This window comes from Theobroma cacao, chromosome 2 (assembly GCF_000208745.1).
Source record: "Theobroma cacao cultivar B97-61/B2 chromosome 2, Criollo_cocoa_genome_V2, whole genome shotgun sequence".
NCBI classification, from domain to species: domain Eukaryota; kingdom Viridiplantae; phylum Streptophyta; class Magnoliopsida; order Malvales; family Malvaceae; genus Theobroma; species Theobroma cacao.
Window position 1 is genome coordinate 37,498,792 of NC_030851.1, and position 24,970 is coordinate 37,523,761.

A 24,970-nucleotide genomic window follows, 5' to 3' on the forward strand; every position below is an offset into this window, starting at 1 on the left:
TATTGCCCGATTCAAACCAAAGACATCGTGGGAAAATTTACTTTCCATCAAGAGCAACACTGGTGGAAATCGATGCTGTGTGGGTGATTTCAACATAGTCCATAGTATTAAAGAGGAAAAATGATGTCAAGGAGAGGGAGTGGACATCGTGGATTTCAATGAATTTATCGACAACTGTGAGCTGATTGAGCTCCCTTTAATAGGGAAAAAATTCACTTGGTTTGGGTCAAGGACAAAAAGGAGCAGACAGGATTGCTTCTTAGTTTCGACTGAGTGGCTTTCGGCTTTTAATAATTTGAGCCAAATAGGCTTGAAATGCTCGGTATGGGACCATTGCCCGCTGATTCTTCTTTCCGAACTCCGAAGATACGGATTTGGGTCATGGCCCTTTTAAGTTCCTTGACTGTTGGCTAAGTGACAGCTCTTTCGTTAATGCTGTTACGGAGAAGTAGAACTCAGTGAATGTCCAAGGCATACCGGGGTTTCGTCTCAAAGTTAAGTTGAACCAGTTGAAAATTTGTTTGAAGTAGTTGAATGAGGAGACTTTTGGCAACATTGATAACAATATAACCAAATTGGAAGAGAAGATTGAAGAGTTGAATAGAATTGGAGATTCTAGAGATATCTCCAATGAGGAAATCTCCTTAAGACTTGACATGGTGAATGAACTTTGGAAAGCAGCTAGACACAGGGAGTCAATCTGAAGATAAAAATCATGGATCCAGTGGGTAAAGGAAGGCAATAAAAACACTCATTTTTTCCAATCCAAAGCCAAATCTTTGTGCCCGCATTAATCATGTGGACGGTATTTTTAGAAACAAGTCATGAATCTCCAATCTGAAGGAGGTAAGGGAGGCCACTATTGCATATTTTTGAGAGCTTTTTCATAGTGAGAATGGGTGAGGCTAATTTTTCAAGGTCTCAATTTCACAAAGTGCGTCCAGGCATGACCTTGAATTTGGAGGCTGCGGTCACACTTGAAGAATTATAGGGTGCAATATGAGATTGCGATGGGTCCAAAACCTTGGGTTCATATGAATTTAATTTTAATTTCTTCAAAAAATCATGATCCTGGGTAGGCAATGAAATCTTGGAACTTGTTGTGATTTTATGGCATCAGGCAGATTGGAAAAAGGTATCAACTCCCATTGATTCCAAAAACTTCAAACCCCAACTCTTTTGAAAGAATTCTGGCCAATCAATCTTACCAACACTCTTTCTATAAGATCCTTGCCAAAATCTTAGCCAACTGGTTGAAAAAGATGGTGAATCAAGTTGTGAGCCACAAACAAATGCCTTCATCAGTTGTTTCCAAATCATGGATGACATCTTTCTTGCTAATGAGGCGATTCACAGTATGAACAAAAATCACTACAACAATGGTGGGGTGGTTCTCAAACTAAACTTCGAGAAGGCATTGCTTTTTCCTTTGAAAAGCGGTATTTATTGAGATCTCACAAGCTAGTATGTCATCATAAGTCTTCAACCATTAGAAGACTTCTAATGACATAAGAAGACTAGCTTTGAGTCTGAGAGTCCTCTACAATTACAAAGGTTTTCAGTAATTCAATAAGTTGTATTAGAAATTATGCCTTGTATAGTCTAAAAATTCCTTTGTTTTTTTTGCCAATTTTTAAGTTATAAAATAACTTTCTTCCTTTTTCGATCATTTAAACACCTACTTATTCATATCTAGCAGTTTATTAAAAAACTGAAAAGCTAAACATACATTTACATGAATCCATGTAGTTATTTGTCACTGAAATGTTTTTCTCAAATACATATATATATATATATATATATATTTCAATGAATAGGGCATCAAAATCAATTGTTTAGTACAAATAGTATTACCTTTATTTTCAATTAATTATCTATATATGACTCTTTCTTGTCTAATTAAACTATGTATCTTTTTGACCATTATTTTTAACAACCCAAGAGTTTATCTAAAAATATTTTACAATATTTTTAATTTAATTTTAAAAATGGATAAAGAATGCTAATAATCATATGCAAATGCCATGAATGAATAATAATAACTTATAAAAGACTTCACTCAAGTCTTTCTCTTCTGTCCGCATTTACTTTTCTAAATATAATTATTTAATTGTTTCAATATTTTAATAATTTAGAGATTTTCATTTTAAAGAAAGGTTCTAGACCTTAATTGTTTAAAATTTTGTAATACTGGCGATGATGCAATGTGATAGATATATTATTATGTGAAAGATGAACAACATGTTGCACTAATCATAATTTCTGAGTTATGGGCATGAGGAATTCAGCTACGTAACAAGGGCTATAGTAGGGCCTCAGTATGGAGAGATAAGCCTTTGGGTTGGACACATATGGAGGAATTCTCAATGGACAAATATAGCATTAATTCTATGCATTTCCTGTCCAGGCTCATTTCTTAGCCATTTGATCTTTTGCAAGTTGAGAGTCTACCAAGTTTAATGTCTGCAATAGCATCAGCAAGTGCCTTGCTTGTTGTAACCTCTTTAATATTTGTATTATTTTCAGCCATGAAGTACTTCATTTCCGGAGCCCTGATAGGCCTCTTAATTCCTCAAGCTTAGTCAGCCTCGAGAACAAACATTGCTCGGAGCTTACAAGATTCTACCTTAGTCACTTTGAGGATAATAATCTTAAGTCCTTTAAAGAAAAACTTGAATCTTTTCTGAGTTGATGATTTCGCAATGAAAACAAGTTGCTGTTGCATCCATCACAAAGACAACCTTGTTCTCTTCGTTTCAAGCAGAATCAACTGTATTCATAGTTATTTTTTTGCAGCTTCTGAACTCACTTGATGAACGTCAGCGTAGACTGCATGAAATCCCCGAAATACACTGTGATTCAAATATGAATCTCAAGACTGAGGAAGTTGCAAGAGAATTGGACGAGAAGAAAAAAGAGAGCAACATGAAACCAAGAAATTCTTTTTTTTTTTGAAAATTAAGAATCATTCGTTCTAAAGAGGGAATCCACATACAATCCCAGGAGAGTAAAAGACTTATTTGAGATCAGTCTGGACCCTCTCTTCACAAACTGGTAACAAAAAACACGGGTATCCCCTCCCTGTCCTACAAAAACATAAAGACCATCTCTTCCGCCATTTACAATTGAACCCAATAAACCTGTGCTAACTAGAGAAATAGAACCAGAACCAGAGACATCAGAATAGATAGAATTAAGACATGAGAACATAGTCACTGTTCCCAACTCTTGCTAATTCTGAGCATCAAAATAGAAATCCAGAAAAGAGTCAAGATCCATCTAGGTGACAGTGCATCATCATCAATCCAGCAAAAATTCATCGTCCGTACTCTTGCAAACAAGAGTCGAAAACAAAGCACCTACAGACACAAAAAGAGTCGTGGACCAACCATAAACAGTAGCCATCCTTTGAAAATTAGTGTAGGACTTGCAGCAGGTCATTGACTCTTTCAACCCCCAACTTGGTGAAATTATACGCCATCTCATTTCTTGACCTCGGTATATGAAGAATCTGCCATCTAGGGACCTTCCAAAGCATTGCCTTACTCTTATGTACCTGATTTCCAAAACCAAGAAATTCTGACTTTGGTAAAATGGAAAAGCAGCCTGACTCTCCATTGAAGGGAGGTGATGTCTTGAGTTTGGGAGCAAAGAAAATAGCATATCTAATTCTAAAGGACTTGAGCCATCTGTAAATAATGTGGAGACAGATAAAACATAGCACTTCCGAGACCCACTTGGCAAAATTCAAGGGCCATTTGCTATGACAATGTTACCTAGATGAAGCATAAGTGGTCAATTTCCTTCTGAGTTGAGAATATGGAAAGCAAGTGAAAAGCAAGATGACTCCATCCTCTCAGTTGATGCTTTGTATGGGTGGTGCAACCAAGAGCAATAATTGTTTCATAATAGCTGCTTACCCAATAAGGACAAAAGGATAGCCTCTGATGATAAAGTAAGAATAGGAATGGAGATGTTAGGTGTAGACACCTCATTTTGTTTGAAAGAACTTATTTTTTATTCATATAGTTTGTTTTATTTTATCCTCACTTATGAAATCATGCTCAAAAGAGAAAGCATGATTTCACTCTCTAATTGTCCAAAAACTTGGACAATCAAGTTCTAAAAAAACTCCAAAATCAGCTAAGAAAAAGGGAGAGGGGGCTGGAGATTCTTTAACGAAGAAACCCTAGAAATTTTCCTAGTATCAGTAGCCAAAGAACCTTGGGAAACCTTATAGAAAACCTTAGAAAACCCTAGAACAAAAAACCACAAAAACCTAATTTTTAGACTAGCAACTAGGCCACAATTAAAAGCTAAACTAAGAAATCACCAAAAAAAGAAATAAAAAAACCACAAAAAATATAGTAAGGGTTGACAGTAGGGTGGATGTTGGTTTTTTTATTTTTTTGGGTTAGGATAGTTAGGGTTCAATCGACGTTTGAGAAAGGGACTTAGAGAGATCAAAAGTTTAAGGTTTTTCGATCGTTTGTTGGGAGAGAGAGAAAAGAGAAAGGTGGTTTCGAAAGTCGAGAGAGGAAAAGAGACGAGAGTGTTAGGGTAGAGAGAGGGCAACAAGTTTAGTCGCTAGAGAGAAAGCAGAAAGGGAAAGTGAAGAGGGAAAAAGAAAAAGGGGTTTATATACCTAGGTATAAGATGGGCAAAACAGCGTCGTTTTGTTAATGGTGGTTTGGTGTTGAAAGGGAAGCTTGGAACAACGACGTTTTCGGAGGAGCAAGTTCTTTTCCCTGGGCACCTAAACGGTGTGTTTCACAAGAAGGAGTTGGGCCTCTTGAAGTAGGTTTGCAAGCTTTCTTGTGGTTGGATCTATTTTGGGTTTAGAGTTTGGGTATGTTTTGGACCTTTAATTATTTGGATTGGTATATTGATGTTAGTGTTAATTTTATGAGCATTTTCGTATGGTTTTGCAATGATATAAATATATTTATAAAATAATAAATAGGGGAAAATATGTTTGTAGTATGAATATTAGAAATAGAGTTAGGAAATTAAAATAAACAGAAAACTATAAAAATACTAATAATAATAACAAAAATAATAAAAATGTTTTAAATATGGTTAGTTATAAAAAGAACATAAACTTAGATGAATATTTAGTTATAAGAAAATATATAGTTATGGGTAAGTTGAATATATATATAGATAGAAAGTAAATGTCTAAATAAAAAATATATTTATGGTGATAGATTTAGTTAAAGTAAAAATATAGAAAATAAATAAACGTTTAGTAGAAAAAAGAGATTTAAATAGAAAAATGGAAAATACCTAGTTATGAAGAAATAGACTTTTACAAATGAAAGAAAAGATAAGGAAAATAAATATATTTAATCATAAATAAGAATAAGTTAGGAAGGTCATAGAAATGAAATATTTAGCCATACAAATTTATACATATAGGTGTATATATATATATAAATAGAAAAAGAAAATATGATATAATATAAAATTATAAATATAAAAATATAATGATTGTTTTGGATTAATTCCGATGACGGAATTTCACCTAGAAGGGCAAGGAGTCACTATTTTTGGGATGACTTTCCTAGAAATGGAATTAATTAAGGTTTTCTCTGAAGTGTCGGGATAAATCTTAATTTTATATTCCAATATTCCGTTAATTCAAGCAATCACCTTAAAATTCATAAAGAAATAAATTCATATAATATTCTATCCAAAATTAAAATTGAAATAGTTATTAATTAATTCAAACAATCATTGCAAATAAAAGATTAGTTGTCTATTCAATATAAAAAATAGTTCAAAAATAAAATAATAATAACCTATAAAATTAATTATAAAATATCAATTTAAATAGAACGTTTCTTTATAAGATATATAATAAAGATAAATAAGGTAGTAAATTACATTAAATTTTTAAATATATTATTATATAAATTGTAATGAATAAAATTATATTCATATGCATTCATGCGACATGATTCATAATTTTATTTTGGCATAGCATATGACATGTTTATTTTGTTAATGGGACGAAAACTCTAATGATGGGATTTTCTTGAAGGACTTGTAAAGATGCGTTCTTTTGGGGACATCCCTAGGTGAGGAAAACTTCTAGACTTCACCAAAGCATTGAGATAGTTTATGAATGATTTTCTTATACAAGGCTTTCGTTTTCCATTATTTAAAATTGATAAATCATGACATCATTTTATAATTGCATTATATGCACTCGTAAAACCAAATAAAATGCTTAAATTTGCTAATGAAATAAATAAACAAAGATTAGGGAAATATAAGAATAAAATCAAAGTTAAGGTTAATATAGGGTAGCATATGATTAAATAGTATCGTTCACGAAAGGGACGTTAGTGGGGTGCTTATTGTTCCTCATGTGTAACCATACTCTTGAACCCACACTAAAATTCACAAACCAATTTATCGATGGAGCTAAAATCAATTTAAGACCTCGTTGACTAGAATGAAATCAATAAGTGGTCAATCGCAACTAAACAAAAAAGATTGATGACGACTCTCAACATTTCCCATGTTTAGCAATCGGGTTCTCAAACCCGCACTTTACGGCAGCTGGCCGACTCCATTGGGGATTTCGAGAGTCGAGTCAATAATTAATTATGTATTATCCTAAGCCTTAATTAATTATGATTCAATATCCAACCTTTGCCTTTATTTTAAGAAAAATAAAAAAAAATGGCATTCCCTTTGTTCACTTGGTTTGTTTATCTTTATTATTTTATTTACTTTCTATATTTTAATAATTATGGGGCATTTAGGATAGGGGAATGAGATTAATGGTCAAGGTCGGAATGTTTCTTCACACGCATGGCATGTTTGCATTCATGAATGAGCCTTCTACTTGAGCTTTGTCCTCATTAGAAGTTGATTAAGTAGCTATGCTTTCGTGAGGTGATAACCTTCGCATGGGCTAGTGAAACACTCTCACTCAAGTTGAACCTAGTCCGTTTGAAGCCTATGATGGGTAAGGACCAGGGTGCCTTGCTAGTCCATGTGAGATGATAGCAAGGAACAATTTGGGAACCTTTAGCTTTGAGTGAACTGAGCTCGACATATAGAAGGCTCTGAGGAGCCATCCCATAGGTAAAGTCGTAACAAACCGTCATGAAAAGTAACACTGTCTTAACAACCTCATTTTTGATATAACAAAAGTAACACATGCCAAAGTGATCCTTTTTTTAAAAACAACAAAAAAAAATTATCTCCTTTCCTTTTCCATCTTTTTTAAAGAAAAGAAAAGAACAAGATTTTTGACATTCATTATTTTTCTATTTTTTTACTTTAAAAATATCAAAAGAATAGTTTTCTTTCTTTCTTCTAAAAATAAAAAAGAATAAACATGAAAATGAGAGCGGATTTTTTTCTTTCGTGAAAAAAAAAACAAAACAAATATAAAGAAAGGAAACAAAAAAGAGAGAAAGGTTTTTCCTTTGAGTGAGGTCTTCTAAAAAAAGAAAGGGGGCTGTAGTTACTTTTGTCCATAAAAAAGAGAAAAAAGAAAAAAAGAAAAGCTTCCTCTCTTAACAAAAAAAAAAAAGGAGAGAAAAGGAGAAAATCATGTTTCTTGACTAAAAAAAAAGGGGTTTTTTTTTTTTTTCATTTAGGCAACAAAAAGGTTCTTTCATTTCTTCCATTTTATACAAAAACAACAAAAGAGAGGGATTTCAATTTAAATTTTTTTTTTCAACTTCCCACTATACATGATTTTCAATAATGTGGTTTTCCATTTCACTTCATATCATCTATACATCAAGGCATCATTGCATTTTAGCATTTCATGCATGCATGTATATATATGATATTTTCATTTACATGCAACCATCTCATGTTTTTTCAAATAAAGAAGAACCTTACTATGTTGTTAGTTTTGTAAGAAAAGGAATAAATCTATTTTTTTAAAAGGAAAAAATCCAAAAATTTTAGTAAAGTTTCAATTTGCTTTCCTAATTTATTTTGGTTTGGGTCAAAAAGGATTGAAAGATATGGAACACTAATTGGAAGTAAAGATAAGTGCACTAGAACGCAATCAAGAAGAATTTGGGAGTGACCTTCGAGAGATAAAATGATAGGTTGCCAAATTGATAGGAAGGGTTGAACGTCTTAATAAAGCTAATGGAATTCATTTGCAAGAATCCCCATCGCTTCAAATCAAACTACGTCAAAAGCAATCACTAAATAAAAGTCAATTTGTCCTTGATAGATCCATTACATTGCTCAATGGCCCAAGTAAGGATCAAGGTTTGGAAAAAATTGTAAAAGATATGGATGAGTTGAATACGCAAATGATTGAGTTGAAAAGTTTCTTGACTAAGATGGGGTCTTCAGATGTTACACAACTCCCGAACAATGGGTTTGAACCAAGTGCATATTCTCAACCCACCACTTTTCATCCCATAAGTATCAATTTGTGGCCAAATTTATACCTTTGTGCAAGCACTTTTCGACCACCCTTTCAACAAGCCTTTCAAACCCAACCATAGGCACCATTATTAACTACCCCTACTCTTAACCTAAGCACCCCTCAAAAACAATCCAGAAAAAAAAAACAATATGAATGTATTCTCATTGCCTACAAAGAACTCTTTTATCAATTGGTTCATGATCATCTTATTGTCTTGGTGCCTTTGGAACCCTTGCCACCTCCATACCTAAATTGGTTCAATTCAAATGCAAGATGTGATTATCATGGTGGAGCTATGGGACATTCCATTGAAGATTGAGATGCTCTCAAGTATCAAGTGCAAACATTAATAGATTCCAAGTGGTTCGATCCAGCAAAGATGATCGGGCATGGTTATGGGAAGCACAATTCGGTGTCAGGATGAAAGAAGGATTGATTGTGCTAATTTTTTTTAGAAAAGTTTTTTTTAGACCTTAAGACATTTTAATCTTTAACTTGTTTTGAATCTTCTAAGAATGGGTTTATGTTTGTTGTCGTGAACATATCAATGCTGACTTTTGACGTCTTGTTCAACATTTTTCTAAATTTTGTTTCATAATAACAAAAAAAAAAACTAAAAAAATGTAAAAAGAGAGTTTGTTTGAAATGTAAACATATTGGTGCACTATTAATAATCAAGTGTCTTTGTATTTCAAAGCACGCGTTATACATTTAATCATTCCATCATGCATTCAAACATCCATTGATTTTGACACACATGCACTCATCATTCATCCTCCTTTGTTGCAACTAGCATCACTTGACCTTACTATATTCCATGGAAAAAGAAGCAAGATTATTATTGATTCTCGAGAATAAAAGATCTCTTTCTAATTATGTATTAAAGAAGCAAGATATCTAGAAAGATCTTTGGTATAATTTGTTTTTCTGTCTAATTTATTTCTATCTTGTGAAAAGAGAAAAAGTCGAGGGAGCTCACTTACAATTGGCACAATACAGGGGCTCAAGCTAGAATTATGGGAGATGACCAATCAAATTTTATAGACAAGATGGAGAAGACTCAAGAAAAGATGAGAAAATAGCTGGAAAAGCTAATGGAGATAGTTAATGCTAATGAAAAAAGAGGGGAATATTGAATAGTCATTAAATTTTCAAGGATTAAGCCAATTGTCATACAAAGGCAAACTATGGCAATTCTAGAAACAAATTTTTCTAACCAGGTTCCTACACTTGACTTGAATGACCTTAAAGAACAAGGAAAATTGAAAGCGGACTTATCAAGACTGAGAGAAAAATCGAGAATGCAACAAAAGTAAGAATTTTTAGAAGAACACTTCGAAGCCATAGAGGGAATGGATCTCTATGATTCCGTTAAGGCAAGGGAATTAGGTGTGGTGCCTAATGTGGTTATCCCACCCAAGTTTAAAGTCTCGGAGTTCGAAAATTATGATGGAACGAAATGCCCTAAGGCACATTTGATCATGTATTGCAACAAGATGGCTCCATATGCCCATGATGAGAAATTGCTCATTCATTTTTTCCAAAACAGTTTGAAGTGAGCTACGACTAAATGGTACTTCAAGTTCGAAAAAAATTGTATTCGTACATGGAGAGATTTAGCTCGAACATTTTTGAGACAATACATGCACAGGCTAGAAGCAATTTTAGATTGAATGACCCTTCAAAACATGGAAAAAAGCCTTTTTGAAAGTTTCAAAGAATATGCTTATATGTGAAAGGAAATAGCATCACAAGTCCAACCACCCCTTATTAGTAGAGAATTAAATTCTTTATTTGTGGATACTCTCCCTCCTCCATATTATAACAGATTAATGGGCAATGCTTTTTTAGATTTTGTAGATTTGGTGTTCTTCATGGGAAGCATTCAAGATGGGATAAAAAAGAGAAAGATCATAGACACTCAAACAAATAATCTCGTCAAATGAAAATATGATGCTCTTGAGAAAAGAGTTCAAGCAATGACTTTTCAAAGAAGAAAAAGGAAATTGTGTGACATACAAAGAGATCCTATGGGCACTCATTCACACCCATCACCATATGTCCATAATCTACCTTGACCTTTCGTTTCTTACTTTCAATCAACATTTACACAAGCCCCTCTACCCCACATGTCCATTTCAAGTAATCAAGAAATTAATCTAGATTACCTTCAAAGCAATAAGAGAAAGAAGGCTAAAGTGTACCATTCATTACCAATGTCTTATGTAGAGCTTTTTCCTTTATCGGTGCAAAACTATAAGATTTCCATTATTCCTGCCAAGCCTAGGAAACCTCCTTACACAAGATGGTATGACCCAAATGCTAAATGTGATTACCATTCTAGGGTTGAAGGTCATTTCATGGAGAATTGCACTGCATTCAAGAACAAACTTCAAGCTTTAATCAATGCAGACTCAACTAAATTCAAAGAACTTGTTAACAACTATAGAAATCAAAGGTGATGGATGCAACGCTTGGGTTTTGGAGCAATTGAGTGGCATGCCAATTCGAAGGCAATCCTTGATCACCTTCTAGTCGTGTACAGGTTTATGTTTTGAGAGCATAAACGCAGGGGAATATGGACTTTTGTCTTTCATGCATGATCATATAATTTGAGATGAGTGTATGTTTAGTTTTTATCATCATAACATGTTGTCATGAGTTGAATCAAGTTTGTAAATATGAGTTTGAAAATTGCTCAAATTTCTTTGGTTCTTGTTTATTTATTTTTCTTTCTTTTCAAAAAAAAAAAGAGGAGTTTCTAGAATGTTGACAAATTAAAATCAATTGAAAATAAAAGCCCCATGTTGCTTGTTTCCAAAACAAAAAAAGAAAAAGAAAAAGGTTCTTATAAAATAAATGGTGAAAAGAATATCGAAAGAATTGGTAGTTGCTATTTGCAAATTAACCTATCTTCCTAAACATTCTCAAACCATATCTTCAAACACTCTCAATGCCTTAACCAAGTGAATAGAGGCAATGCAATGGCTCGAATCCAAAAAAAAGCAAAAGCTTTGAAACTCCATCAATCTTATCATTTGGCATCCAAGGATGATGGTCTTCGTCTAAGTAATGATCAATATTGTGACAAGGTAAAATTCATATTTTCTGAAAAATAGGCAAATCTTGCACTGTTGGATAGAATCTGAATTTGGTAATTTGATAAGTGTCAAGACTAGCCAGAATTTCAAATACATCAAAACCATTCAACCTTTTTCGATTGGATCCAAAATGTGAGCTTCTCCACCCATTGCCTAAAGTTGTCCTTCATCTATACTCTTGGACAAGATGATCAAAAGAAGAAAACTTCTCAATACCTTAAAGACACCCGACTTGTAAAATAACCTTTGTCTCTCCCTCATTTGGAAATGTTGACAAGAGCAATTTGTGAAATTAAGGTTTGAAATAAGATCTTGGAAAGTTCTGAAAAGGTCATAATTGCTCAAAGTTGTTGCTTAAGCCTTCGTTTGAGTAGTTGATCGAGAAATGGCATCCTCAATTAATATTTCATTTTGGAAATTTTGAGTCAAGCTTTGAGTTGTGTAGGTATGAAAAAAAAGAGAGAAAAAAAAGTTGATAATAACATCATGTACTTGAGACATTCAAATGATGCCAAACCTAGAAAAGAAAGAAAAAAAAAAGAAAAATAAACTTTTACTCTAAAATTTATCCCTTTTAGGGATTATTCTTCAAGGTAAGTAACCATATTTGATATGAGAAATGGCCATGTTTCATTCTCCCATTCGCAAATGAGAAATTATCTGCTTGTTACCCCTTTGAGCCTATCAAATTTTTTCTAAATGCACCTTAATCAAGGATCACCTCTCATATTGGAAGGGCAAATATTTATGAGAATCTTGTCTAGGAACAAGGAAAATAAGATCTCATTTTGAGAAGAGAACACCTTGTATAAAAGGACAAATGCAAAAGAATTTGAGTTTTAAAGGTTTCTTGGACTCAACCCATCAAAAAGAAAAATAAAAAAAAGATGATCAAAAAGTGATGAAAAAAAAAGAAAAGGAAAATTGATGGAATGACATGTTTTGAAAAATCAAAAAGACAAATGTCTTAAAAGATTTTCACATGAATGATCCTTGGTTGATCACCTTTAAATACATGATTTGGGCCATTTTTGCTAGGAACGACATGATTAGAGCATCAACGCCGCGAAAAAAAGTTGAAATAAAATAAAAACCATGCCTTCTATTTTTGGATCACCTTGGTTGTTTAATGCAAAGTTAAGCACCACATAAAATCAATAAAAAATTTTTTTACCTTTGCAAATGATATCGTAATCAAATAGATTCCTTTTGGTGACAAAATGTGAACACTTTTTGTGTAAAAGAATCCCAGTCACTCAATCGCTTGGCCTTCAATGATGCACACACGATTGCAACGGATCCTTCTCAAGGAGAGAGCTTTATGCCACAGGCTTGTGCTAGCAAGTGGACAACGATTTGTCCTCTTTTCTTTTTTGATTTTCAGCAAAGAATCAAAGGAGAAGTTTTTTTTTTAAAATAAACTTCTCAAGAGTGGCAACACTCAAGAGAAAATCTTTTTTTTTCTTTGTTTCCTTCTCCTTAAAAAAAAGAGTGGCTATAATGTGATATTTATATCTAGGTTTAACTTATTGAAATTTACAAAATAAGTCCTTAATATTATAACAATTATAATATTTAATCAATAATTAATTAAACTCTTTTAATTAGGTCCTTAGTAGTTAAAATCTAAAATTTGATTTAAGTCTAACTTAAATCATCACACTCTTAATTTAATCCAAATTGCAACCTTTGTGTATGACCCATTAGGTTCCTTACATGTTGGCAATGGAATTGAATTATAATATTATTAATTAATTAATTTAAATGAATTATATTCAATTTTAAATTAACTAATTCAATTTTAAATTAACTAATTCAATTTCATAGACCATGATTGGCATCTAGCAATGCATCATGGCCACCCAATTGTTAGGAGAGTCAAAAAATTCTTTGACAACCTTTTAATGTACAGTTTTTCAGTGTAATTAATTCCCTCGTCATATACCCCGAAGATGATAAGAGCTTGGTGCAGTGCCTATTCTTATTGATCTCCATATTTGTTCTTACAGTTAGATCATTAGTTTTATGGAGACTTATGAAACTCATTTCATAATCTCCTAATCACCTTGACCAAGGATTTGATTAAGCTAATATCAACCAAGAACTAATGATATGTTTCCCCTTGAATCACTTGTGGTGATGATTCCTATCTTGACCACTCATTTGCCTTCATATGCTTCATGCTATACCCAAAAGCATCCTGTTTTGGCATCCTTGGTTAGACACCCATAGGGATGAAATTAAAGTATAGCACTCCACACATAAGACAACCTGATGTTTCAAGTCTAGGGAGTATTTACACAACTGACACATGAGAAGTATTGTATAGACATTGGAGTGAAATACCAAATGTACTTCTCATGGTCATGTTCAGTGAACTCGCTCTCCCATGACAAGCACCCACATGCTAGTTCCAAGTATCTCTATTCTTCAACCTATGAAAACGATTGCTTACTTCACAAGTAAGGCACATAACATGTGCCAATCTTTGAGCATTATTGATGCCTTGTCTCAATAATACAATGATCAGGAACTTTTAGGAACAATACTTTAATGCATAAGGATCTCATAATTATATCCCAATACAATTCCTTTGCAAGGCATATATAGTTCCATGGGCTTTATCTACATAAGTACAAAAAGTAATTAAATCACAAACTTATGGATAAAGAACTACCTCAATGTTATTATGAATAACAAAATGTCATACATGAATATCTCAAAATTGTAATTCCCATACAACCACAGATTGGCTTGTAGGGCTTATACTAACACTTTTATCTATTCTGTCCAAACCCCTAACCTTAACCTACATTACATGCTTTTAAAGTCCAGTTTGATTAAGTGTGGATGCTTAAATTAAAGAGCTTTCTTCTAGGAGAAAAAATTCATCATATAACCAATGAGGCTTGGCTTCTTTTTCATTACCAAGATTATCCATTTGAATCCATCAATCCATTTTGGGTAGAGTTTGAATTTTTTTGAGTGGATGATGGAATGATCAATAAAGAAACAAAAGAAAAAGAGATAAAAAAGGGATGAAGAAAAAAGAAAAGAAAAGAGAGCAATGCGCTTTAAGGTGAAAACCTAAAAGGCAGTCTAGAGCAAAAATGGGAACTTACAAAGCTATTCATGAATTTTACCGAGGCTATAACAAGAAGCATGATAGATAGATCATTTCAAAGCAACTAGAGTGCATTGGAGACCCTCAAAATGTCTAAGAATGTATGATTTAAGATCTGTCAGAAAATCAATGTTGAACTTTGAACCTTTCTTTTCCAAAATAACTTTGCAAAAAATAAGTATCTAAAGCTGGTCTTGACATCTATCAAAATGCCACAGATCATGAGACTAGGAGAGTGTCAAAATTGATTGTGATTTGGAATGAGTCTTCTTGTGAAGAGTTTGATTTTCAAAGAGTATAAATTTGGAAAATCATGCAACATTTGTGAGCTTAGACGAAGAAACATTGATCCTTCCTTTTCCCATAAAATAGTGAGACCTTTTTGTTACGCTAGACTTTAATTTTTTGAACCTTTCAATCCATTTGAAAGATCCAATTATGATTTGACCCACCTTAGGGTCATTTTAAATAGGAATCACTAATTCTTAAGAGATTCAAATATCACGTGTTTCTCCAGACTTGGATATTTTATCACTTTAACAATAAAAGTGTAGAATTGATACATTCTTGCTCCGAAAATTAAACCATCATTGATCATGAAAATAATTGTGTGGGGTAATTTTGTTATGATTTTGTCAAAATCAAGATGTTTTTGAAAGCAAAAGAAAAAGAAAAAGAAAGAGAGTCCTTATGATCTTTGTGGGGAAAATCCTTCAATCATTGTGAGATAAGACAAACACTTTTGAAAAAGACAAATTCATATATCAAGAAAAGTGAGAAAAAGCAATGTTAGGAAGAGCTGTCATGATCAAAAGGCATGGAAACATTGAAACCCAATTTGAACTGGTGATCTTTTGTTGACATCTATGGTGGAAAAGTGATTCAAGAATCCAAATCAATATGATGAGATTAGCAAGAAGGTTCTTTAAAGGCAAAGAAATTGGCAATTGTAAAAGATCATCGCTAAAAGACGCATAACTAAGAAAAATGGCCTTTCAAGTGAGGAATATATGGTGCAAAACAAAGGGAAGCAATGCATTATTTTTCCATCATTCAATCGTGCATACATGTCCAATCACACACATGACAATGCATCATCAAAATTGAAAATTTTCAAACAAATGTCAAGACTAATGTGTGGTTTTCAAGCCTTAGGAGTGAAATTCACTAAATGCAATGTTTTCAAGGTTGCGAAACCTTGATGAAGTGAGGAAAGACTTTAGTTTTTCATTGAAAAAGGAAAAAAGGAAAATCAAACAGCAAATGATTTTAAGGCCAATCAATCTGGCATCCAAGATGTATAAGTCCAATTACGTTAGCACAAAAAGAGTTTAAGCCCAATTTACATGGCATCCAAGATATATAAGTCTAGTTATATTGGCATGAAAAGAGTTTAAGCCCAATTTACTTGGTATCCAAGATGTATAAGTCTAGTTATACTAGCACAAAAGAATTTAAGCCTAAGTTACGTTGGCATCCAAGATGTATAAGCCCAAGTTACGTTGGCATCCAAGATGTATAAGTCCAATCACATTGGCACAAAAAGAGTTTAATATCAATTTAGCATCCAAGATGTATAAGCCCAGTTATGTTGGCATGAAATGATTTTAAGTCCAATTTAACTGGCATATAAGATATTTATGTCTAGTTATGTTAGCACAAAAAGAGTTTAAGCCTAATCAAACTAGCATCCAAGATGTATAAGTCTAGTTATGTTGGCACAAAATGATTTTAAGTCTAATTTAACTGGCATCCAAGATGTTTAAGTCCAGTTATGTTGGCACAAAAAGAGTTTAAACCCAATCAAACTGGCATCCAAGATGTTTAAGTCCAGTTATATTGGCACAAAAAGAGTTTAAGCCCAATCATACTGCCATCCAAGATGTATAAGTCCAATTATGTTGGCACAAAAAGAGTTTAAGCCAAATCTAATTGACATCCAAGATGTATAAGTTCAGCTACGTTGGCACAAAAGAGTTTAAGCCCAATCAAACTGGCATCCAAGATGTTTAAGTCTAGTTATATTGGCACGAAATAATTTTAAGCCCAAATTTAACTAGTATCCAAGACGTTTAAGCCCAGTTATCTTGGCATGAAAGAATTTAAGTTACATAGCCTCGTTTTGAGATGAGGAGCTTTAATGATTTTTTTTAAAAAAATTACATAGCTAAGGAACGTTTTTCAATCTTGTTCGAGTAAGGTGTCTATATCTTAACTTAATTCTTGATTCTTAGAAATACGTAAAGAGGGGCAGCTATAAACATCTCATTTTGTCCGGATAATTTTATTTTTTATCCACATAGTTTATTTTATTTTATTATGCTATTGGGTCAAATTAGTTCTAAGTCCAATTAAAATTAACCCATTTTAAACTTTTTAAGCCCAAAACCAATTTGGGTTTGATTTTAAACTGGACCCTTTTGACTTTAAGTCCCAAAGGCCCACAAACCAAAAATCAATATTTTGAAAAAAAAATAAAATAAAAAAAAGAGAAACCAGCTGATAGACTGTCGTGGTAGCTTGCTAGGCGGTTCTGCCCCATTTTTGCCTATAGCCCCTCACCTGTGAAATCATGCTTAGGAGATAGCATGATTTCACTTCCTGATTGTCCAAAAACTTGGACAATCGAATTCTATAAGAACTCCAAAATCAGGGGAAAAAAAAGGAAAGGTGGCCAAAGATTCTTTAATGAAGAAACCCTAGAAATTTCCCTAGTATCAGTAGCCAAAGAACCTCAAGAAATCTTATAGAAAACCTTAGAAATCCCTAGAACAAAAAACCAAAGAAACGTAATTTTTAGTCTAGCAACCAAATAACAATCCACAATAAAAAACTAAACCAAGAAATCACCAAAAAAAGAAATAAAAAAACCATGAAAAATATAGTAAAGGTCGATAGTAGGGTGGATATTGTTTGTTTTTTTTTTGGGTTAGGATAGTTAGGGTTCAGTCGGTGTTTGAGAGAGGGAGTTAGAGAGATCGAAAGTTTAAGGCTTTTTGATCATTCATGGGGAGAGAGAAAAAGGAGAAAGGAGAAAGATGCATTTCATAGGAAGGAGTTGAGCCTCTTAAAGTAGGTTTGCAGGCTCTCTTATGGTTGGATTTGTTTTGGGCTTAGAGTCTGAGTTTGTTCTAGACCTTTAATTATTTGGGCTGGCATATTGATGTTAGTGTTAATTTATGAGCATTTTAGTATAGTTTTCCAATGATATAAATATATTTATAAAATAATAAATAGGGAAAAATATGTTTGTAGTACGAATATTAGAAATAGAGTTAGGAAATTAAAATAAATAGAAAAATATAAAAATAATAATAACAACAAAAATAAAAAAAATGTTTTAAATATGATTAGTTATAAAAAGAACATAAACTTAGATGAATATTTAGTTGTAAAAAAATATATAGTTTTAGGTAAGTTGAATATATATAGATAGAAAGTAAATGTCTAAATAAAAAATATATTTACGGTGATAGATTTAGTTAAAGTAAAAATATAGAAAATAAATAAACATTTAGTAGAAAAAAGAGATTTCAATAGAAAAATGGAAAATACCTGGTTATAAAGAAATAGACTTTTATAAATGAAAGAAAATATAAGCAAAATAATTATATTTAATCATAAATAAGAAAAATTTAGGAAGGTAATAGAAATGAAATATTTAGCTATACAAATTTATATGATATGAAATATAAAATATAATGGTTGTTTTGGATTAATTTTGATGACGAAATTTCACCTAGAAGGGCAAAGAGTTGTTATTCTCGAAATGACTTTCCTAGGAATGGAATTCAATTAGGGTTTTCTTCAAAGTGTTAGGATAAATCCTAATTTTAGATTCCAATATTCCGTTAATTCAAGCAATTACCTTAAAATTCATGAAGAAATAAATTCATATAATATTCTATCTAAAATTAAAATTGAAATAGTTATTAATTAATTCAAACAATCATCACCAAAAAAAAGATTAGTTGTCTATTCAATAAAAAAATAGTTCAAAAAATAAAATAATAATAACCTATAAAATTAATTAAAAATTATTGATTTAAATAGAACGTTTCTTTAAAAGATACATAATAAAGATAAATAAGGTAGTAAATTACATTAAACCATTAAATATATTATTATGTAAATTGTAATGAACAAAATTATGTTCATAAACACGCTTATGCGACATCATTCATAATTTTATTTTGGCATAGCATATGACACGTTTATTTTGTTAATGAGATGAGAACTCCAATGATGGGATTGCCTTGAAAGACTTGTAAAGATGAGTTCTTCCTAAGACTTTCTTAGGTGAGAAAAGCTTCTAGACTTTACCAAAGTGTTGGGATGGTTTATGAATAACTTTTCGATACAAGGCTTTTGTTTCCCATTATTTAAAATTGATAAATCATGACATCATTTCATAATTGCATCATGTGCACTTGTAAAATCAAATAAAATACTTAAATTGCTAATTAAATAAAGAATAAAATAAATAAACAAAAATTAGAGAAACATAAGAATAAAATGAAAGCTAAGGTTAATATAGGGTAACATATGATTAAATAGTACCGTTCGTGGAACGGACGTCATGGGGATGTTAATTGTTCCCCGTATGTAATTGTACTCCCGAACCCACACAAAAATTTATAGACCAATTTATTATTCTTTCGATGGATCTGAAATCAATTTAGGACCTTGTTGACAAGAACAAAATCAATAGGTGGCCAATCGTACCTAAACAAAAAAGATTAGTGACGACTTCTAATATTTCTCACATCTAATGGTCGGGTTCTCAGACCTGTACGTTACAACATTAGAGACCTGTACGTTACAACATTAGAGAGAACGGGGATATGAAAGTGAGTAAGATGCAAAGTAAAAGGGTTGAAAAGAGCTTGAAGTCAATGCAGAATGACACAAGTGATTATTGTTGTGGAAACAATGAAACTACAAAGAGCAAAGAATTCGGCTCTCAATCTTCTCCTTGTACTATTCTTGTAGATGTTGTCAATTCCAATGCAGCACGGACAGGAAGCTCCTTACCACATTGAGACTCTATGAAGGGTGATAATAACTTCCCTGGCCAGCTCCAAGTGAGCAGTTCACTTCCCTCATCTACATTATCTAATTAAGGAGCCATGTGAAACTCAGTCTCGTCAACTGAGTGAAGGTCATGGGGTTGAAAGATGGGATTGTGGTTCGATTAACATGAATAAGAATTTGAACCAAACCTCTGAAGGTCAAATTATTGCTGGAAATGTCAAGCAAGATGACAGTGAGGGAAAATCAGGAAAATCTTGTGGGCAAAGCTTGCGATCTCCACCTTTAGATGATTCTTCAAATGGATGGGACCCCAATTCTGGTCTTATTTCTCTAGTTAAGGCTCTTGAAGCATCAGAACCCAATCAGGGTATTTATTTCCCAGATTTCCTACCTTGACATCAAAGTTGAGCCATGACTCAAAAGGTAATGGGGTGGGTATTCCTCCATTCCAGCAAAACCTTCTGTGAAGGAATGAAGCTCAGATCTTGTGCTTGAATCTTCTTTGAAACCAACTGACTTGGCAAGTGATCATGCTGTATTCCAACTTCAGGAAGTGGCCAATTGATACATTCTTCTCCCCCAGATCTTGCAAATAATCCATCTGGTTTGGATTTCATTGTTCCCAAACACAACGAGTATTCTTTGGGTGATGAATCAGTTTCAGATCTCTTGGCTGAGATCGAAGCAATGGAGTCTCTTAATGGCTTGGCTTCACTTACATCGATATTGCGTTGTGATGGACATTTGGCTCAAGGTTCTGAACTTGATTGTCTTAGTCGTATAGGAGGATTGAGCCCTGCACTTAATCTAGGACAAAGCGATGCTTTGAGCTCAACAAATGATCTACAAAAGCCTTCTCAGTCAACTGTCACCAACGAACCATTTTGGGTCTCACAGTCTGAAGTAGTCGATACTCAGAAGAGTTCTGACGGGCATTCTTCCACAGGTGTTGACATGGATGAAGATCTAAGGCCTAGTGACGTCTCTGTTAACCAATATGAAGCTGGTTCAAAAATGTAGCCTACTGCACCACATGTAACAATTAAGGGCATGGCTACTATAGATAATGCTTGGAGATCAGGACCGAAAACTACAAGCACCAATTGGGGAGCAGTTCAAGGAAATGCAAATTTTAATTGGGGAGGTTTAGGTAAAGGATCCTCGAATGTTAACTGGGGAACAGGTCAGGAAACATTCCAGGAGAACGGCAGAATCAATTCAGGCACTTCTGTAGGGAATCCGCCATATTTGGGGTAGCCAACAAAGGGACTTTGGTCCAAGGGACCGTGATTTTCAAGGCAGAGATTCAAGTTTGGATAGGGGCAGGTCCTTATGGAATGTTGAAGGTTAGTCCCTGGTTCAATACTCTGCTGGGAGCGAAGACATCAAATTGGGATTGAAAAAGAAGACCTTATCTGCTACTTACATAGTTATTTAAAAAACCTTTTGGTTATTTTAACTTTTTCTGTAATTTTGCTTTTTAGTCAGGCAACGTGTTAGCCTTTGCACAATTGCAACAAAGGACAGCTGACAACCTTGGTGGTGCTGCACCATTTGTTAAGCTGCTTTTCCTTTTTTGTAATATTTTGTCTGTTGCTTTTATATTGTAAGCTGATATGGGACTTCATGTGTTAATACAAGAAAGCCTTCTTTATTTTCTTTGCTGAGTTTCTTTCACTGGTAATAGATGAGCCTTCTTTCTTGATCAAGATCTTACCTACAGGACTTTCTTTATACTTTTTATGAATCTTTTCATGGAATAGGCAGTTATCGTTGTACGGTAATCCACATGGAGTAGGTTCTTTCAGACCTCTGCCCAAAGGGCAGCGAGTTTGTAAATTTTACGAATGCGGATATTGCAAGGAGGGAGAATCATGTAGTTATTGGCACCCTTGAATCTTGATTAGGATTTTTGCTAGTAAGAACCCCAGCAATTGTGTGCATCTAATTCTGCATTCATTATTGGTATATTAGGGAATTTGGTAAAAAAAAATCTTAGACATAAAACTATGATTTTGTTGACTACAATTAGTCTTTTACTTATTACTTTAAAATTTAGGCAGATATAATAAAAATAATGAAGACAATAAAGATGATTGACTGTAATTATTTATTTTTTGAAAAAGTGAAGTACGAATTATGCAAAAAATTTACCTATTGGATGCAATCTTTTCGCTCTTTTGACTTCTAGTTGTTACTTTCTCTTTTCCAAGCTCTGCAACAAATATTTGGAAACAACATATAACACTCTCTAATGCTATGAATTGTGTACATACTCAAAGGTAAGAAAATCAATAGGAGTTATGAACAAATCCAAGGAAAATGAATTGACCTAAACTTTAATCATTCAAGAACACTAAGACATATAGATCTATAATATTAGTTTTCTCACCTGTTGTGTATACACGAATTGCGAAACAAGTCAATCAAGTGGTAATGGCCGATCTGATGGAAGAAGTTGGAGAGATATTTGTTACCGAGTCTGACTATACTTGTAGAATTAGGGGGCTATTGGGCTCTAGAGACGAAGATCTACTTCAAATGTTGATGAGGCTGCAAAAAACAACAGGTTCACTGATGCTATCAAAGAGATTAAGATCACCACTCCAAAGCTGTTGGATTCTCAACTTCAAAACATACGACGCCCAAGGTATGGGGTTGATGGGAAATACATGGAAGTAGATGCACGAGAAATACGGCAAAAAAGATAAGGATACATGGAAGGAGGAAGAGTTGAAGAAAAGTCTAGAAAGAAGGGGTGAATTTCTGATGAGGAACAAAGAATTTCTCTTCTATATAAAATTAGTTTTCTGTCCTACATGCATATTGCACATGATTTAATACTTTAATTGCTCTTCTATATTTTAAAATTTTGATCATAAATTGAATAATTTATAGAACAGTAATGATAAATAAAAATAAATGATTTTAAATTATTGAAGAACTTTCAACATTATTTTTTTTTCTCTCCATATTCTCATAATGATCTAATTAAATTCATAGCGAAATAAGAATTTCCAAATTAGTTAAGGAGTTATGTTTAAGATTATCGTGATATATGCTTCCCAAGATAATTTTGTAAAAAATCATTGCCAAATCATTACATGATGCTACCAGAACCTACCAAATATATTTGATTCTATTACCAAGAAATATACATCTCATATCAAACAAATGCATAATGTATAATTAATTATATACCATGTGCATAGTTACACTTGTGAAATTTCTAAGAAATCTAAGAAAGGAAGATTTAGATATTTGTTGTCATCAGAATGCATAGATTATAGTATTCTCTATTGAAACTGTTGATAAATAGTAAGGCCTAACTATCTATTTTAATTTTGTAGGAACTAAATTTTTTCTTCTTGCTATTCATCATTTCAAAAAATAATAATCCTTGTTTGCCTTGTACATCTTGTTGGAGTGTCCATCTTCCATCTATCTTTTTGCTTTGTCAGATTTTTCTAATTTTTGTTGGCTTCACTGCTCTAATCTTTTCCACATCATATACAAAGTCTATACTCCGCTAATTAATATTGTCGATTTTTTTTTGTCAGCTCAAACTTTTAACTTTTTGTGCAAAGGTTGTGAAATTAGAATGATGAATATTTGCCTTGGATAATAAAGACTGCTTCTAAAAATTACTTTCCTACGCAGTCAATGGTCAAATATTATTAAAAAAGGTAAGGGCAAATGTGATTAAAATCGTATTAACCGTCTTAAGTCAGTTAATCGATTAATTCGATTAATGGATAAAATCAGTTAATTTGGTTAAAATATGTATGCAAGTCGTTATCAATTAATAGTATTTTTTAACCAACTTAACCGATTCTTCATATAAACCCTAAATGAAAGTCTTACATTTTTAAGAGATAAATAAACACTACTACAATTTTGCAAATGGAGATAACCACTCTTAATTAAATTTAATATAAATAGAATAGGAGAATATATAAACCGTTCTCTTATTCGAACCATGCATAGAACATAAAAATTGTTTATTATAAAAAGAAATGTCTGTAGAATTTATATCCCAAAAGATAACTTATATATTAATTAGAGAAATCCTCCATTTCCTACTTTAGAAAGTCACCCACTATTTCGAGACTTTTCTTCAACACCACATCCTTCCAAGTATCCTCAGCATCTTTCCCATGTTTCTCATGCACAGATGTGGCGTCAATTCTGTGCATTTTCCATCCAAGCTCGTCCCTCAGCCGTTGGATCTTTCGGAGCTGAGAATCTACCAATTTTCTGGTGTTGATTTTAATCTCTTCAAAAGCATTAGCGAGGATCTTTGTCTTGGTAGCCTCATCAACCTTGATGTTGTTCTCAACTAAAAAGTAGTTCTCCATTTCTGGAGCCCCAATTGCTCGCTTAATTCCCCGGGTATAGTCAGCTCCGGGAACAAATACCGCTCGAACTTCCTCCACTAGGCCATTCATTACCATCTCGTCCACTCGTTTTCCTACCCGTTCGTACAAAACAGGTAAGGAAGCATCCACCCAAATAAAGCAGCAATCAAAATACTCTCGAAACTTAATACTTGGATCCTCAACAAGCTTCTCTAAGTAGGAATTTGATCCACCGGCAATGATGGGGATATGACCATTCTTCAAAATTGTATCAATGGCTTTCAGCACATGATGGCAGAAGTCACCAACAGTAAAATCTTCTTCAGGATCCACAATCCCTATCAAGTGATGTGGCACACCACGAGACTCTTCCTCGGTGACTTTGTTTGTTATAATATCTAGCCCTTTGAAAACTTGGATCTTGTCCGAGTTAATGACTTCCCCATGGAACTTAGTTGCAAGGTCAATTGAGAGTTTGGATTTTCCTGTTGCTGTTGCACCCATTACAAAGATAACCTTATTCTTCACATTTTGGTGTTGAGCAGAAGTAGAACCAATGGTGTTCATAGTTATTTGGCTGACATAAGAGTTGAAGAAGGCTATATTTAACAAACAATAAATTTTGTATAAAATGTAAATACAAATGATCACACAACATGTAACTTGCATATAAAACTATGAATGTTTGTGTACTTCAATTAGTCTTTTAAGTACTTAAGATAAAAATATTGTAAATTTTTTTTTGCTCAGCAAAAATATTGTAAATTTGTTCATACATTAGTTCAAAATTTTTAAGTAGTTATGATAAAAATGACAATAATTAAAGAAACTTAATGGCGAATAATTAATTATTATTGTTTCAAAAAGTCTAGGGAAAAACACTATGAAAAATCAACAGTTTTGAGATGCAATATATAATACAAGCTATAACACTCAA

The 24,970-nt window shown here is 33.0% G+C and overlaps 1 protein-coding gene and 1 pseudogene across 1 annotated transcript; one reads left to right on the plus strand and one right to left on the minus strand.

The window, feature by feature from the left end:
* LOC18609973 lies at positions 325-22,386 on the plus strand (annotated as a pseudogene).
* LOC18609974 (adenylate isopentenyltransferase 5, chloroplastic) lies at positions 23,731-24,600 on the minus strand. The gene has a single exon (XM_018115008.1). The coding sequence runs from the start codon at positions 24,598-24,600 to the stop codon at positions 23,755-23,757; it is 846 nt and encodes a 281-aa protein (XP_017970497.1). The 3' UTR covers positions 23,731-23,754.